The 17,162-nt window shown below is 58.8% G+C and overlaps 2 protein-coding genes across 4 annotated transcripts; both read left to right on the forward strand.

The window, feature by feature from the left end:
• The first annotated feature begins 2,613 nt into the window (after positions 1–2,613).
• HDGF (heparin binding growth factor) lies at positions 2,614–11,446 on the forward strand. Of its 2 annotated transcripts, none has more exons than XM_017345787.3 (6): positions 2,614–3,024; positions 8,481–8,557; positions 8,711–8,849; positions 9,488–9,673; positions 9,842–10,041; positions 10,151–11,446. In XM_017345787.3, exons 1-6 carry the CDS (start codon positions 2,938–2,940, stop codon positions 10,155–10,157), a joined length of 696 nt encoding a protein of 231 aa, XP_017201276.2. In that variant the 5' UTR covers positions 2,614–2,937; the 3' UTR covers positions 10,158–11,446. The 2 variants fall into 2 exon arrangements, with proteins under 2 accessions (XP_017201276.2, XP_017201275.2); XM_017345786.3 differs by lacking the exon at positions 2,614–3,024 and adding an exon at positions 6,013–6,167.
• Positions 11,447–12,577: 1,131 nt separating this feature from the next.
• Positions 12,578–16,900, forward strand: MRPL24 (mitochondrial ribosomal protein L24). 2 transcript variants are annotated; one of them, XM_002715365.5, is made up of 6 exons: positions 12,578–12,804; positions 15,557–15,748; positions 15,831–15,926; positions 16,114–16,217; positions 16,480–16,610; positions 16,706–16,900. In XM_002715365.5, the coding sequence occupies exons 1-6, from the start codon at positions 12,727–12,729 to the stop codon at positions 16,840–16,842; spliced, it is 738 nt and encodes a 245-aa protein (XP_002715411.3). In that variant the 5' UTR covers positions 12,578–12,726; the 3' UTR covers positions 16,843–16,900. The 2 variants fall into 2 exon arrangements, with proteins under 2 accessions (XP_002715411.3, XP_008262518.2); XM_008264296.4 differs by having other exon boundaries at positions 12,585–12,804; positions 15,440–15,748.
• The last annotated feature ends 262 nt before the right edge of the window (positions 16,901–17,162 follow it).

The raw sequence follows: 17,162 nt of genomic DNA on the forward strand, positions 1-17,162 counted from the left end.
AGATTTGTTACGGCAAGAATTTTGAAGTCTCCTGCCTTTGCCAACAAAGCGGAAAAGTACATTTAGCTAAATTGCAAATAGTGCACTGGCACTGTGCATATGTGTAATACTGACCAGGACACTTAAGGAAACCTGTTGTGACACTGAACTTACTCTTGACACACCTTCAAGGGGCCAGTGTTGTGGTACAACAGTTTTAAGCCACTGCCTGTGAGGCTAGCATCCCATCTGGGTGCTGGTTCGAGTCCCGGCTGCTCCATTTCCAATCCAGTTCCCTGCTAATGGCCTGGGAAAAGCATCAGAAGATGGACCAAGTGCTTGGGGCCCCTGCTACCACATGGGAGACCTGGAAGAAGCTCCTGGCTTCTGGCTTTGGCCTGGCCCAGTCTCCAACTGTTTCGGTCATTTGGGGAGTGAGCCAGGGGATGCACTATCTCTGTCTCTCTCTAACTCTGCCTTTCAAATAAAATAAGTCTTAAAAACAAACTGCTTCAAGAACTTGTGACAAGATCCTCTCCAACAACAATAAGCACAAAGAAAAGGATCAGCCCGACAGCCTGGACTCCTGCACTGACTGCCTTTCAAACTGGAATGCATCTGTCAACACCAGCTGGAATCTAGCTGCTCTGTTGCAACAAGTTGGGATTTGCTATAGAAACAAATGGACAAGTCTGTGACCCAGCGGCCTCTATGGCTCTTTTATTGCAAGAGGACCTTGCCCAATGCCCCACGGTGCCCAGGGCCCTGCACGCCTGTGGACAGGGCCAGAGGGACTCCTACAGCAAGGGGGAACTACCCTAAGAGCCCACACTGTTAGAAAAGCAAGACTTGTGAAATGCATGACCACGGATGTTAGGACAGCCAACGGTGAGGCCGGCCTCTGCTGAGGATACTCGGCCTCTGCAGGTCCCCCAGGTTGGCAGTGCAGGCTTGTTATCCCACCTTACGGGGAGGGAGCAGAGCTTCAGGGTTCAGGGAGCCATCAGACTCTCCCGGGGATGTGGACGAGGATGTGGACCTGCAGCCTTTTGGCTACATCCTGCAGTCCTTGCAGGGAGACTTTGCATATGCTTGGAGACAGGATCAGCAACCTTGTGAAAAGGAAAACATGCGTATTTTTCCTATGCAAATCTAGCAGCATATTTTGTTACAAAATCTGCATATTTTGTTACAGAATCTTAAGGATCTGGATATGCTACAACGTAGGATCTGGGATCTGGTCCTTGTGTGGGTGAAGCCACAGCCTGATGCAGGCATCCTATACGGGTGCTGGTTCAGATTCCCCACAGCTCCACTTCCAATCCAGCTCCCTGCTAATGCGCACAGGAAGGCTATAAAACTGGCCACAAGTGCCAGAGCTGGGCCGATCTGAAGCCAGGAGCTTCTTCCAGGTCTCCCACGTGGGTGCAGAGGCCCAGGGACTTGGGGGGCCATCTTCTACTGCTTTCCCAGGTCACAGCAGAGAGCTGAATTGGAAGAGGAGCAGCTGAGACTAGACTGGCATCCCATATGGGATGCCGGTGCTCCGTGCCAGGGCATTAACCAGCTGCACCACAGCGCCCCCCCCCCCTTTTCACATAAATAAATCTTAAAATAAAAAAATCCAAATGCCTCGTTTCTCAGAGACCATAGGTGTCTGGAATTAGAAATAGAATGACTGCAAATCAAAGATGTAATTACAGTAAATTTTATTTGGCTTTATGGGAAGAGACCTCAGTTCAAGTGTTAGCGCTACCGTTTTCTTAGCTTATAACCTAGGCCAAAATGTAGTCTCGGATTTTGGCAAAAATCTTACTCTTTAAGGCTCAGCTCAAAGTCACCACCTCGGTGGAACCTTCCAGGACTCTGCCCCACCTCCAACCCGCCCCCTACTCGCAGGGTAGCACGTGGCTCCTCGGTACTCAAGATCTGCTGCAAGTGTTGGGTTTATAGGCATTCTACTGCCTTTTCCTACTATAACGGAGCTAGCGAGGCAGGCTAGGCACAGAGCCCGGCCCTTTGGCTGGAACCGAGAACTAATGCATCCGGAAGGTGGCCACTTGGTGCCACAACCCCCACGGACGCCTCTCCTGCCCACTGAACTCCAGCCTTTCCTTCACGGCAAAGGCCGACGCAGGGCTCCAATCCCCGACGTGTCCCGGGCCACGCCACAGTCTGAAAAGCAGGCTGAGGTCCGGGGCGGACCCCTTGTGGGCACAGCCGCGCGGTACCCACGCTTCTCGCCCCGGAAACCCAGCACGCTGCCAAGAACCGTGGGTGCCGAGCAAAAATATTCGTGGATTGGGATGGCGCAGAGGGCACCGAGACGCTGCGCGTAGACAGCCACACTTGACTGCCCCGGAGCCGGGGGAGGGGCCGGGACCGCTCAGTCCAGCCGCGCGCCAGCTCCTCCCGGGCGGGCGGGCGGGCACCCACCGACAGCGGGCACACAAAGCCTGCTCGGCGAGCTCGGCGATCGGCTCCTCCCGCCTGTGTCGCCGCGCGCCGCCAGGCGGCTCCGGATTGGGCATCGGGCAGCGGCAGGCAAGGGACGTCAAGAAGCCGCACGCATCAAACCGCCGCGGGAGGGAGCGCGCGGAGGGGGGAGGCGGAGGAGGAGTGGGCCGGAGAGGAGGGAGGAGGAGGAGGAGTGGGGAGCGGGCGGGGGGTGGAGGAAGAGGCCTCGCGCAGAGGAGGGAGCAATTGAATTTCAAACACAAACAACTGCACGAGCGCGCACCCACCGCGCCGGAGCGTTGCCCGCGATCCGCGCCCGCCCCGTCTGTGCGGCGCGCGGGCGGAGACGCCGTGGCTGCGCCGGAGCTTGGGCCGGGGGCCACCATCGAGGCGGGGGCCGCGCGAGGGCCGGAGCGGAGCGGCGCCGCCACCGCCGCACGCGCAAACTTGGGCTCGCGCTTCCCGGCCCGGCGCGGAGCTCGGGGCGCCCGGAGCCCCGCCATGTCGCGATCCAACCGGCAGAAGGAGTACAAGTGCGGGGACCTGGTGTTCGCCAAGATGAAGGGCTACCCACACTGGCCGGCCCGGGTGAGCAGTGCGGCCCGCCGCCCCCCTATTCCCCTGCGGACTTGGGTTGCATAACACCCGTGAGGGCACAAGGGTTCCGCGCGGAGCCGGTGAAGGTGGGGGGAGAACGGGGGGGGCATTCGGGTCCCCGGCCCTGTCCCTGTCGCCTTCAAGCCCACCCGCCGGTTATATAATGGTGGAGGCGGGGGAGGGGGCAGACACCTGGCGGCTGCGGCGTCGGCGCGCAGAGGCGTGTGCGCGGCGTGTGGGCTCCGGGCGCCGGTCACTGCCCGGGTCTCCGCTCCTCGTGCTCGGGTCCGCCCCCAGCCCCAGCACTCCGGAGCTTTCGGACGCGCAGTTTGGGTCTGGGCCAGTCGTGTAACTCCTCCGCCCCACCCACAGGCGCCGCCGCCGCCACCCCTCTGGGGACCCCTCAGAGACCCCCAGTGCCGCCTGTGGTTGTCGCTGCCCCGCCACCCCCCGCCAACTTCAGACTCCTTCCGTATAAACGGTTAGGAAGGGTCCCGGGCCAGAAGGGGATAGATGCAGGCGGAGTGCGCTCCTGGGAAACTTTGCTTTGGGGCATCCGAGAGAGTTCTGAAGTTGGAGGGTCGAAGAATGGTTGGGGGGCAGCGTAAGAGAGGATCTGCCTGGCTTAGAAGTCACCCGCCTGAGCCCATCAGCCTTAAGCTCCACGAGAATATTCCCCCATATGCTGCCAGGTCAAGTTGGAGACCTCGGGTGCTCCGGCCTCTAGTGGGATTGGAAGGTCCAGCGCCGACTTCTCTTAGTGGGGGTGGGGGGGGCCTCCCCTAAATGTGAGCCGTCTCCCGCCACACCAGCCCAGACGGCCATGTGGTCGACTCAGCCCGCCAACGTGAGGGCTTTTCCTCTCTCCCAGCACCTGGCCAGGTGGGAGGGTGGGGCCCCAAAGCCGATCTTGTGGCGGTTGCCTGTTTTCCCTAAGGATTGAGACTGATAAGTCAGGAGGCGGGAGAGGTGGCCGGCGGTGGGGGGTGGGGGAAGGGATGCCGTGCCTTTGGCAACTTATTTCAAAGTTGGTGTGTGGAAGGGCCTTTGGTATTGGGTTAAGGGCATGACTCAGTCTCTACCGTGTAGGACTCCCGCAGAGTGAAATCCAAGGGCAGAAAGGGGTGGCGGGAGGGGACCAGGTGCTGGAGGACGGCCTTATGGCTTTGGGTTGCTCTAATCAGGCATCTGGCCCAGACCCTGCTCTGAGCTTCGGAAATTGCCCCAGGCTTGCCTGGGTCTTACTCAGCGTGCCAGGGCAACTTTGGGGCCAGTCTCTGGAAGCCCAGGAAACCCCTCCCCACTCTGTAACCCTCTTCTGAGGAGTGTGCCTGGGGTCCTTGTTCCCTGAAACTTAGATGGCTCACGAGGCCTCGGCCTGTGGTGTAGGAAACCAAGTACAGAGCCGAGCAGGGCTCTTCCCACCTCCACAGCCTCCCTAAGGGGCTGGGGCAGGGACACGTGCGTGCATTTGCACATATGTGTGGGAACACTCATGTACTTTACCCTGCACCCTTTGATCCAACTGGCTTCTTGGTCCAGATGCCAAGGCCCAGGTGGGCAGGGCAAGAACTGAACCCAGATCCCTGCTGCTGCTGCTACCTCCTGGGGGGTGGGACAAAGTCCAGAGGCTGGGCTAAGGCCTGGGAGGAGCCCTTTCTGGATCCGGTAAAAGAGAAAAGGGGCAGGGGCACACAGGACCCACGTTGGCCCCGGTGGAGGGCTCTGGCGCCCCCCCCCCCCCCCCCCCAGCAGCGCTCAGGATAGACAGCAGTATCTAGTTGCTCTCCACACCTCGGGCTTCCAGACAGAAGGGTGGGATGCCCAAGGCAGCGGTTCTTCCTCTGTTGAGGCCTGGACCTTTTAGATAAAGTTAGAGTGGGGGTAGGAAGACCAGGCTGGATCTCAAAGAGACCATGTGCCCTGGCTCTGGGGTGTGACAGCCAGGGGGAAGGGGTACACTTAAGTCCCCTTAACCCCAGACCGTCTTAGTCCCTAGAGTGGCAGAGCATGAGGGGTACATCCCCTCCCTCTCCTGAGAGGGCTGAGGGGCCGGAGTCTCACTGACTGCCCCCTCCAGTCTTCAGCCACAGCGGGGGGTGATTCGGGGAGGGGTGATTAGAGCACACCGCGCGGGCCACGTGGTAGGCAGGGCCCGCCTGGAGGGATGGTGTGACTCCATCTTAACCTTCCCCTTCCCCTCTGCCTCCTGCCCAACTTCCCAGGGGATCTCCAAGCACTTCATTAGCCTCCAAACTCAGGGATTTCCCCCTCAGGTTCCTTCCTCCTCACCCTGCTTCCTGTTTCACAATCCCAGAAAACCTGAGCAGGCCAGGGACACCCCAGCTTTCCTCCCTCTGCCCCCCCCCTTGCCACACTTTCTTGTCTTCTGCCCCAGATTTTCCGGTCCTGGGTCAGGTTAGGCTCGGGCCCTGGGTGTGGTGGTCAGAACTCTGGCTGGCAACCAGCGTGTGCTCAGCCCTTCCTGGGGCCTTCCCAAGAGGTGATCCTGGACGCTGTTGACTCCTCTGCCCTCACCCCTCACCTGGAAACATCTGGTTCCTTCTCAGACCTGGGGAGGGGTCAGTGGGCTCTGGAGGAGGCGACTTTCTGCAGGAGTCAGGCAAACTTGGAAGAGTAGGGGCGTGTGGGCTGGGGCCTGCGGGGCATCCCTGCAATGGCTGCGAGGTGGCACAGCCCTGGTAGAGGGGGTACAGTGGGCTCCCCAGCACTGTCTGGCCCCGCCCCACCCCACTTAGCCCTGACTCACTGGTTCTGAGTCACAGCCTGGCTATAAAGACACCGCCTGGGAGATGAGTGTATTGGGGTACAGGGCTCCCTTGAGACCCCTTATATCCTCTGCGTCTAGGAGGAGCCAGACCTACCTTGCACTTCGAAATGCAAGAAAAAAAAATGTTTCCTTTGTAGCTTGAGGGATGGAGCTTCCACCCCTGAAGGGATTTCTCCCCCTTTGGGGTAAGGGGTTAGGGGCCCCCCAGGCCTCTTCCCTGAGGTGGAGGCAGGGGGTAGAGGCATCCTCTGGGGAAAGGGGCCCATGTGCTCAGGCCCTGCGGGCCCTCCCCTCCCAGACCCATCCTTTACGAAGCCAGAAGTCAGCAGGGCGGGTATATCTGGTATGTCTCATGCTATTTTTACTTCCATCCGTCCTTTTTTCTCCCCCGCCCCTGGGGCTGGGCAGCTGGTGGCCTTCTGGGTCCCCTGCCACACCTTTCAGCTCTCTGTGGCTGAGTTTGCTTTCCATGCAGACCCGGGCTGGCAAGAGCTGGCTGGTCGGGTAGCTGCTTTGCGGTCTGGGCTCCCAGAGCTCATGGCCGCTCATTTCTGACCCTTCGCTCCCCGCCCTCCACGCCCTCTCCTTGAGCCTCAGTTTCGACTCTGGCCCCACACCGACTGCCAGCGTGTTATGCCTTGGCTCAGGTGTGGGCGCCGAGGCCGCGGGGACCTGAGTTCCCTGCCGCCCTCCGAGCCGTATCCCCGCCCCCACCCGGCTCCTTCCGGGTGCGCACGGATCACCGAGAGGCCTGGGGAAGGGCCTTTGCTGTTATTGTCCTGGGCCCGTCTCCTGGGATCGCTAAGCCCTGGAGGCCCTCATTTTGTTTCTTGCTCCCCCCACCAGAGGAGGGTGGGGAGCTAGCTGGTAACAGGACCCAGGTGTCCTGCCCTGGGCCGGCTCCGCCCCCACTGCCCCTACCAGGTCTGGCTTCTGAGAAACCATCCCCCCACCCGCAGCGAGGTCCTCCTGCCCTAGCTGTGGTTTCAGGCGCAGCCTGGGACCCAGGTGCCAGACTCTAGGCCTGGGGGTGGGGTGTGAGTGTCCCCTCCTCCCCAATCCGGAGAGAGGACCTGGCGGGGGGAGGGGAGGTCACATTCCTGGTTGCTGAGTGGCCCTGGGGGCGGGGTTGGGTTGTCATGGTGATAGGGATCCTGTTTGTGGGGGGAACTGCGTGCCTTTCCACCCCCTGCTTTCACACCCCAGCGTCTTCTGGCTGTGGGGAGGGCCCAGTTTGTGCTGGGCCTTCCTGGGGGGAGGGGCTGGACCTCTGTCCCCAGAGGCCACAGGGCAAGGGGGGAGGTGCCCACACTGCTGAAGACGCAAAGACTAGGGCAAGATGCCCCTCAGATTCTTGCCCAGGGCCCCGCCCGGCCTCCTGGGTGTAGCTCCACTCATTCCTATCCACCCGGCCTGCCTGTCTCCTCAGGCTCCAGTCGAGCCCTCTGTCCCCCGTCCCTCTCTGTGTTAATCACTGCCTTGGCCTGACTGTCTCCTGTCTGCGCATGGGGCCCCAGTCAACATGGCCACCTGGCCTCTGTCCGGCGGGAAGCCGGGCTGCTGGGGCTGCTGCAAGTGTTGCTGGGAGTTGTAGTCCCCACTCACCCCACCCCACCCCCAGCTCAGCTTGGCCCCGACTTCCAGGGCCTCATTTGGAGAGGCTGGCTGGGCCAATTTCCCCACGGACCTCTGTCCCTCAGGGGTCCCCACCTCCAAGACATGGTGGGCAGGGGGTGAAGGCGGGAGATGTGATCTTCCCTAGCTTGCCCCGTGGTTTTGGAGGGATCTCTGGACTCAAGTTTCCTCATCTGTAAAATGAGTTTGACTATTTCAGTGGCTTTGAAAAGTGCTCCCCAGAAGCCTCTGGGGACTGCTGTTGGAGCGGGGTGTTGAACAGGCAGCCCTCCGGCCTCTCTCCTCCACTTCAGCCAGAGCAGTCTGCTCTTCTTTGGTTCATGGAGGCATTCAGCAAGTGTGTTGTGCACCCACTACGTGCTGGGCGCGGTGTGGAGGATAAAAGCAAGAGTGTGCACAGGCACTCATCGGGTGATAAGTAAAACCAGAACCCAGAGCGCTGCAAGGAGAGGTGTCAGGAGAGGTCTCCCGGGAGCTGAGGTGGGAAGGCTGGTGACAGCAGGTGCGCACAGGACGCACCGCAGGCCGGCTCACAGCCATTCAAGCCTTCCAACCCTGTGACTCAAGTACGGTGGCTAGCTCCACTTACAGATGAGGAGACGGGGGCCCAGAGAGCTTCCCGAAGCAGCCCATGCTCGCACACATGGTGACGGTTGGGATTCAGACCATTGCTGTCTGAACAGCTTGGAGCAGCTCCAAGAAGCCCACCGTGGCCACACTGGGGGACAGGTTATCGTGGGGGCAGGAACAGAGTCCAAAGCTATGGTTTTGGACAGAGCAAGAGATGACGGTGGTGTGGCCGGGACCACGACATGTCGGGAGGCTGGTTTGTGAAGGAGCAGTGAGAGCTCCTGGGTTTCTGATAGGCCTTTGTGTCTAACTTCACTTAGCAAAGTTCCGCTGACAGTGGCTCCGGGACCACGTTGGTGGGCTGGGTCCCTGTGTCTGGCTTGCTTGGCTACCGGTGTGTACCAGAGGATGCCGGCCCTGGGCTCACTTCTTTCTCCCTTGCCCTCCCCAGATCGACGAAATGCCTGAGGCCACCGTGAAGTCAACAGCCAACAAATACCAAGTCTTTTTTTTCGGGACCCACGAGACGTGAGTGAGGGGCCCCGTGGGCTCCCGTAGGGAGGGCCCTGGGAGGACGGCTTTGGGAAAGGAGGTGGTGATGGTGCCCCCCCTCCCCCCCTCGGGGCGGGGCTGTGCAGCTCGGCGAGGGGCCCGAGAGCACAGTCTCCCATCTCTCACCAGGGCATTCCTGGGCCCCAAAGACCTCTTCCCTTACGAGGAGTCCAAGGAGAAGTTTGGCAAGCCCAACAAGAGGAAAGGGTTCAGCGAGGGGCTGTGGGAGATCGAGAACAACCCTACTGTCAAGGCTTCTGGCTACCAGGTAAGCTGCCGTCCGCCCAGAGACCCCCTGGAAAGCGGGTGTGCTGGCCGTGGGCTCCCGGAGCCCCAGGTCCGCGGGCGACGCTGAGCGTTCAGAGACACCAGGGCATTCAGGGTAGGAGCAGATGGGGCTGGGGGGCCGGGGCGTCCTACAAGAGACATGGGGGTGTGGGTATGCCGTGTAGTTGTGTTTGGGGGCAAGCACACAGCATGGAGGCGGTAAGTGGGGCCAGGCCTCTGTTGGGCCCAGTGGGAGTATAGGACATGGCCTTGACTCTTTCCACGAAGGCTTCCAGGAGGAGGTGCTCGTGAGCCGGGCAGGATGAGGCGGGAGGGTGGGGGGCGGGGGTTGGCGGGGAAAGGGTCCCAGCTCCCTTTGGGAGAAGTTGACCCGAGGTTTTGCCTCCTGCTCCAGCCCTCCCCCCTCCTGCACAGAGCCCTGCCTGCCCGGCCAGTGGGTTTATCCCGGGGCTAATCTGCCAGAGGTGGGTCTCAAATCACTTGTGAGACTGGGCACCTGGGTGGGGGCGGGGGCGAGGTGGGGAAAGGAAGGAGTGAGTGGCCGAGGGCGGGGTCCGGGGAGGGGGCCCGGCCTGAGAGCCGCTGGTGCCACTCAGGCCCTGCTGTCTCCCGCCGCAGTCCTCCCAGAAAAAGAGCTGCGTGGAAGAGCCGGAGCCGGACCCCGAGGCCGTGGAGGGCGACGGGGACAAGAAGGGCAGCGCGGAGGGCAGCAGCGATGAGGAGGGCAAGCTGGTCATCGACGAGCCAGCCAAGGAGAAGAACGAGAAGGGGGCGCTGAAGAGGAGAGCGGGCGACCTGCTGGAGGTAACGGCCCCACCGCCGCATCCGCCTCCTGCGGGCGTCCCCAGCCGGGCAGGGGCGCAGGGGCCAGCACTGGCGCTGGAGAGGCCAGGCCGGGGCAGGACCTTGTGGAGGCGGCTCGGGGCCTCCCCCCAGCCTCAGCCCCGCCTTGTCTCTGCCAATCCTGTCTAGGACTCCCCTAAACGTCCCAAGGAGGCAGAAGACCCTGAAGGGGAGGAGAAGGCAGCAGCCACCTTGGAGACAGAGCGGCCCCTGCCCGTGGAAGTGGAGAAGAACAGCACCCCCTCGGAGCCGCCTCAGGAGGAGGAGGAAGACGAGGAAGAGGCTGCCAAGGAGGAGGCTGAGGCCCCCGGCGTCAGAGATCACGAGAGGTGAGCGGCGGGCCCCTGGGCTGGGAGGGCCTGGCCTGGGAGCCCCTGGGGACGCGGGCTGGGCTGTCCGGGCCCCCCAGTAACCTTCTCTCCTCCAACCTCCCCACAGCCTGTAGCCACCAGTGTTTCCAGAGGAGCCCCCGCCCCCTGTTCCTGCTGCTGTCTGGGTGCTACTGGGGAAACTGGCCATGGGCTGCAAACTGGGAGCCCCTTTCCCACCCCAGCCTGCTCTTCCCTTCCGCTCACTTCCCCCACTCCACGCCCAGCCCCTGGAGGTGGACCTGGATGGGGCAGGCCACCTGGCTCTCACTGCCAGGGCTTTCCACCCCTGAGATCAAGGCAGGGCCATGTCCTCAGCTCCCTAGGATGAAATGCGGCCATGTGTCCCATCCTGCTTAGAGCTGTTTCCACCTCCTGACATCCCTCTTCCCCTCCCCCAGGCATTCTGGGACCTCTGGGTTGGGATCAAGGGTAGGAGTGGAAGGGACAGAGCATAGATAACAGGGTGGGCTTCCGGGGCCTGGGAGAGGCAGTCCTCGGATGGGGGTGGGGCCATTGTTTGAGTGCAGGTTCCATCCTCCCACACCTTTAACCAGCTGCCTAGATTCAGGGAAAGTAGGACAGCTTGTGGCGGGGAGGGGGGGCCCTTCCATAAATCCTTGATGATTGACAACACCCATTCTTCCTTTTTGCTGACCCCAGGGACTTCTGGGAGTTGTAGTTTATCAGAAGATTTGGGGGCTACCAAGTTATTTGGGCCAAGGATCTGAGATCTGAAGGGTGGTCGACTTTACCCATGTGGGTGGGATGTTGAGCATCCTTTAGATCTCAGGGGCCAGAGATGGGATGCCCTGGGGAGACCCCCGGCTGCCCTTTCCCCTCCCCCACAGTGCTCAAGGCCAGCCTACAGTCATATTATATATCACCCAGACAAAGGAAAAGACACATTTTTTAGGAAATGTTTTTAATAAAAGAAAATTACAAAAAAAAAATTTTAAAGACCCCCCCCCCCGGACCCCTTTGTGTGCTCTCCATTCTCCTTTCTTCTCCACTGTTGCTCCCATTTTTGAGGTGCACTGGGAGGCTCCCCTGGTATTCCGGGGCTTGAAGACTTTGTTTCTGTAGCCGGGCTCTGGTGTCCCGGTGTCACTTCCCATCCACATGCCCCACTTGTCTCCCTCGGTGTTGTCACCAGATCTGATCTGTAAGCCACTGAGAGGACAGGGAAGTGAGTGCCTGCTCCCAGCCTCTTGCTAGTGGTCTCTCCATGCCTCCCTTCTGTCTCTTCACCCTTGCCCCTCCCCCTTGGGCTCTGATGAAAAATTGCTGACTGTAGCTTTGGAAGTTTAGCTCTGAGAACCGTAGACAATTTCAGTTCTAGGAAAATAAAACCCGTTGATTACTATATTGGATCCTGACTGATTTCCTTGGGGCTGAACCGATGAACTGAAGGGAGGTGGGGGAGCAGGCGAGGGGAATGCGAGTGGCTGCCAATCTTGGATTTGAGGGAGGGGTGTCCTCCCCCATTCCCAGGTGTTGGAAATCCAAAGTTCTATGTGAGGCCGGAATCCCAGAATACATCATGCCATCCACTCTTACCTCACATGCCCGGCCACTCTGCAGTGTGGGTTTCCCCCATGAGCACCAGGGAGGGTTAAAATAAAGTAAGCATGGGGCAGGCCTTGCAGCACACCAAGTAAGTACTGCAGCTTGGGACGCTTGCAGCCCCCATATTAAAATGCCTGACTCAGGTCCCGGCTACTTCGCTTCTGATCCAGCTCCCTGCCGACATGTCTGGGAGGCAGCAGATAATGGCTGGAGTACTTGAGTCCCTGCCACCAATGGGGCAGACCTGGATAGAGTTACCAGCTCCCCGTTCTGCCCGGGTGGTGCAGGCATTTGGAGGAGTGAGCCAAAAGATGGAAGATCCCTGGCTCTCCCTGTCACTCTGCCTTTAAAATAAGTTTGCACAGGAAGTGGGGTGTATGAGGGTACATACCAGTGTTGGCCACAGCCCATTATGTTCATGGTCAGTGGCTGTAGAAACCAGGCTGATCTCAGAGCAGACCAAAGAATGGAGAGAGAATACCGCTGTAGCCCTTTCTGCTTGCTAATGTTAGGAATGTCTGCCACCTTAATTGGGGGTGGGAGGCAGAAGGTTAGGCTGGAATCCTCACAGTACTCCCCAGTCACATGGAACCAACTCCACCAGCCCATCCCTGAGTTTCCTTCCAGATCTGACATTTTGTGACTGGATCATCTTAACAAACATCAGAAAAGTCCACGTTTCATCCCTTCCTCTGGAAAGTCGAGGAGTTTTTTTAATCAGCCCTTTAGCAGAGAAAGGCGAGGAAAGTATTGGCTGTGGTCTTGTCTCCAGCGAAATTTCCTTAGCTTTGAGCAGGAAGCCACAGGCACCTAGAAAATGGAGCCATCCTCTCTAAAGACTACAATTCCCAACGGCCCCCATGTAGAACATGCGCAGGAATGTGCTGATCGCTTCGGCCTATCCTGATTTGCCTTCAACTCCCGACATGCTTCACGGTGCTCTCAGGATTTCCTACTCGGGTTAGAGTTCCTGTTTTCAGCTTACCTCGTAGTGGCGGACTACAACTCCCAGCATGCGGAGAGGCTAAACTCGTTGAACTTCCGTTCTGCAATTGGACTACATTTCCCAGAAAACGAATGGGTCAGGTGGGTGGGGCTGAGGACCCATGTGCCAAGGTGACGGGCGGAGGCGCCAAAGTGCAGCGGGAAGCGGAGGTGAGGGCTGCGATACCCAGAGGTGTTGCACCTCGTGGGTTCGTCGGGAGGCGGGTGCGGGAAGGGCCTGCCTTTTCCCTGGCTGTGGCTTAGTGGTTTACCCGGGGTTTCTCTGTGCTGGAAGCTTGGAGTGGGTGGGTACTGAAGATGGCCCCGGGGTGAAGCTCGCGGCGGGAAGCCTTTGGAGCTGTGACCTGAGGGCGCAGACGTGCGACCTCATTACCTTGCCTGGCGCCTCCTGAACACGCAGTGAAAGCCCCACTGCGGAAGGCGGGGCTCCGGCCTCTTCCGATTTGGGGGAGATCTAGGGGCGTGCTCCTGAGGTCTTGCCGCAGCCTGGGACCTCTAGTGACTGAGGTGGAAGGACTGCTCGCAGCAGCCGCGCTGGAAGCCTTGGGGCTGGCCCCGCTAGGGCTGCTCATTCCCGCTGCCAGGCGTTGCGTTCCTTGTCTGTAAAGCGGGCCTTACCGTGCTTGTATCCAGCACCTTCGTTCCCTGAGCAAGGTGAAGCCCAAAGCCAGGAATACTGAAATCCCCAACACTAGGTTTGTCACATAGCAGGCCCCGTAGCACTTACCGGTTCCTTGTTTTTTCATTCTCTTCTTGCTTGTCTTACGCTCTTACCTCAACCAGCACTAATTAATAATAGAATCAGAACTTTTTTCATACTGAGATATAAAAAGAAGAAAAGTGACCCCCTATCTCTATTTAAATAAACCAGGTGATACTTTTATTTAAGATTTTATTTATTTATTTTTATTTTTGACAGGCAGAGTTAGACAGTGAGAGAGAGAGAGACAGAGAGAAAGGTCTTCCTTTTCCATTGGTTCACCCCCCAAATGGCTGCTAGGACTGCTGCCCTACACCCATCTGAAGCCAGGAGCCAGGTGCTTCTCCTGGGCTCCCATGTGGGCACAGGGCCCAAGCACTTGGGCCATCCTCCACTGCCTTCCTGGGCCACAGCAGAGAGCTGGACTAGAAGAGGAGCAACCGGGACAGAATCTGGCGCCCCAACCAGGACTAGAACCCCGAATGCCGGTGCCGCAGGTGGAGGATTAGCCAAGTGAGCCGCAGTGCTGGCCTATTTATTTATTTGAAAGTCAGAGTTACATAGAGAGAGGTCTTCCATCTGCTGGTTCACTCCCCAACTGGCCGCAACAGCCGGAGCTGCACTGATCAGGAGCCAGGAACCTCCTCTGGGTCTCCCACGCAGACCCAAGTTCTTGGGTCATCTTCCACCGCTTTCCCTGGCCATAACAGAGAGCTGGATCAGAAGTGGAGCAGCTGGACTCAAACCGGTACCCATATGGGATGCCGGCACTGCAGGCGGCGGCTTTACCCGCTTGTTCCACAGTGCCAGCCAGGTGATACTTTCTTTAATGCATGTGGTTAGACAAATGCAGACGTTGTGAAAAGGAACAAAAATGGAAATTAACAGTTTCTGAGAACAAGTACATTAGTTTGTTGTTTCCTTCCCATAAATATTTATCCCTGTGCCAAATACACACACAGACACATATAATTTACCCAAAAGAGAATACTGATGTTGCTGTGGTCACACGGGACAATAGCAGAGCAGGGATTAGAACCCAGCGGCCAACAGGGAGGCAGGTGGGCTGACCCCAGCCTGGGGCCCTTTATGCCGTGACGGTGCACTGTATTTGTACTTTGTAGTTGGGGTTCGTTCTGGCCTGAAGGATGAGATCAACGGTACCTTTGCTCATCTTCAGGCTAAGTTAGATGATACAGGAAGGCACTTAGCCCGGCCCCCGGCATGTAGCAAGTGCTCAGTCGACAGAAGCACTTTGTAATTTGCTCTCCCTTCTCTCACTGCCCAATGAGGTTAGTCTATCACCTAAAACTGGCAGGCTTAGAACACATATTAGTTGGGAATTGTAGGGCCCAGTAATCCTTGAGCCTGGGGTCTTGTTCCTTTAGAACAGCTATCTGCAGGAAGAGTGCTTATTTCCTGAGGATAGGGGTTGAAGTGAGATACGGACTTTAAAAAAAAAAAATTATTTGTTTGAAAGGCAGAATTACAGAGATGCAGAGGCAGAGAGAGAAAGTGAGAGAGGTCTTCCATCCGCTGGTTCACTCCCCAGATGGCCACAACGGCCAGAACTGTGCTGATCTGTAGCCAGGAGTCAGGAGCTTCTTCTGGGTCTCCCACGTGGGTGCAGGGGCCCAAGGACTTGGACCATCTTCTACTGCTTTCCCAGGCCATAGCAGAGAGCTGGATCAGAAGAGGAGCAGCTGGGACTCGAAATGGGATGCCAGTGCTGCAGGCGGCAGCTTTACTTGTTAAGCCATAATGCCGGCCCTGATAGGGACATTTTTAACCCGTTTTTATCTCTACTGCCGTTGGTTTGTTTTGCCTTATGACTGCCTTTTGACCCTGTGCCTGTATTTTTGTTCCCTCACCTACTCCTATCCAATCCTGTTGTTCATGCTTTCATTTCCTAACTTTATTGAGTACCTACTATGTGCCAAGCACTACTGGGATGTGCTGGCTTCAGGGTGAGGCAGGTAACATGGCCCCTGGCCTTCATGAATAGAACTTTGAGGTCAGCTGTGTGTAGGTTCCGACGCTGACTCCCTTTGTGGTGAGGTACTAGCCTGTCCCTTCCTCTCTGAGGTGGAGTAAGTGTCATCCTGTGAGGATTCAGTGAGATGAGGCCCTGAGGAACGTCGGCCCTGTGGCTGTCCATCCGCCCGAGCTGAGGAGCCTTCCACTGGTGGGGATTTCTCACAGCCTCCAGCCATGCGTCTCTCTGCCCTGCTGGCCTTGGCATCCAAGGTCAGCCTGCCCCCCCACTACCGCTATGGGATGAGCCGCCCAGGCTCCCTGGCAGACAAGAGGAAGAACCCCCCAGGCACCAGGAGGCGCCGAGTGGCCGTGGAGCCCATCTCCGATGAAGACTGGCATCTGTTCTGTGGGGACACGGTGAGCGCCTCAGGCAAGGGGCAGGAGGACTGGGAGGCTCGTGGGCAAAGATCTCCTCCCTGAGCCTCGCGTCTTCCCACAGGTGGAGATCCTAGAAGGCAAGGATGCTGGGAAGCAGGGCAAAGTGGTTCAAGTTATCCGGCAGCGAAACTGGGTGGTCCTGGAGGGACTGAACACAGTAAGTGAGGAGCGGGCACGGGGATGCTCAGAAAGCCGTCTCCACTGGGAGCCACCCAGGTGGCGGGAGGCTGGCTGAGACCACTGAACCATCTACTTTCCAACTGGGGCTGGACATGCCGAGCGGCGGCGGCGGCGGCAGGCCCTTCACAGCTGCCACGTGCTGACGCTCGCCCTCTCTTGGACAGCATTACCGCTACATTGGCAAGACCAAGGATTTCCGGGGAACCATGATCCCGAGTGAAGCCCCCTTGCTCCACCGCCAGGTCAAACTTGTGGATCCCGTGGACAGGCAAGCACACGGGGGCTCTCGTCTGAGGGTTTGTCAGCATCCGAGTCCACCAAGGCGCTGTCTGTAGCAGCCATTCCTCCACAGGGAGTGGGGGGTTTGGGAGCTCTGGAGACTGAGGGAGGCCGTCTCCTGGACATGACTCTGAGGCAGCCCCAGTGGAGGGGGAGAGCACCAGGTGGTGATGTTTCCAACCCCTGGCTCCACGGGGCTGGAGGGCGGCAGGAGGCCTGGCTTGCAGGCCAGGCTCACCTCTTTCCACCAGGAAACCTACTGAGATCGAGTGGCGATTCACTGAGGCAGGAGAGCGGGTTCGAGTCTCCACAAGATCAGGGAGAATTATCCCCAAACCTGAATTTCCCAGAGCCGATGGCATCGTCCCTGAAACATGGATTGGTGAGGCTGGGCGAGGGCCGGGGAGGCGGGTGCTGGGAGGGTCGGGTGTGAAGAAGCTGGCGAGCCTCCCACCCATCTTTCCTCGGACTCCACAGATGGCCCCAAAGACACGTCGGTGGAAGATGCTCTAGAAAGGACCTATGTGCCCCGTTTGAAGACGCTGGAGGAGGAAGTGATGGAGGCCATGGGCATCCGGGAGACCCGGAAACACAAGAAAGTCTACTGGTACTGAGCCGAGGACGGCGGCTGCCCCTCAGGTGCCAATAAAGAGCCAGGAGGCCTCGCGTGCATCGCTGTTGTCTCTGGCAGGAGGGCCCCCACTCCCCACACACCCATCTCGGGGCTCAGGGAAAAAAGCCTCTTCTTCCCGATGCTGTGACAGAGCTGATGGAGTCAGGCAACCTCGGGACAGACACCAAAGGCAGAGCCCTCTGCCGCCCGTCAGAGGGCCGTGGGGAATGGCGCCAGACCGACGGCACTTCTGCAAGCCTGCCTCGGTGGGAGGAGGGGGGCACAGCTCTCCTTCCCACAGCTTATGCACACAGAAGGGAA

This window comes from Oryctolagus cuniculus, chromosome 7, assembly GCF_964237555.1.
Source record: "Oryctolagus cuniculus chromosome 7, mOryCun1.1, whole genome shotgun sequence".
Taxonomy (NCBI): Eukaryota; Metazoa; Chordata; class Mammalia; order Lagomorpha; family Leporidae; genus Oryctolagus; species Oryctolagus cuniculus.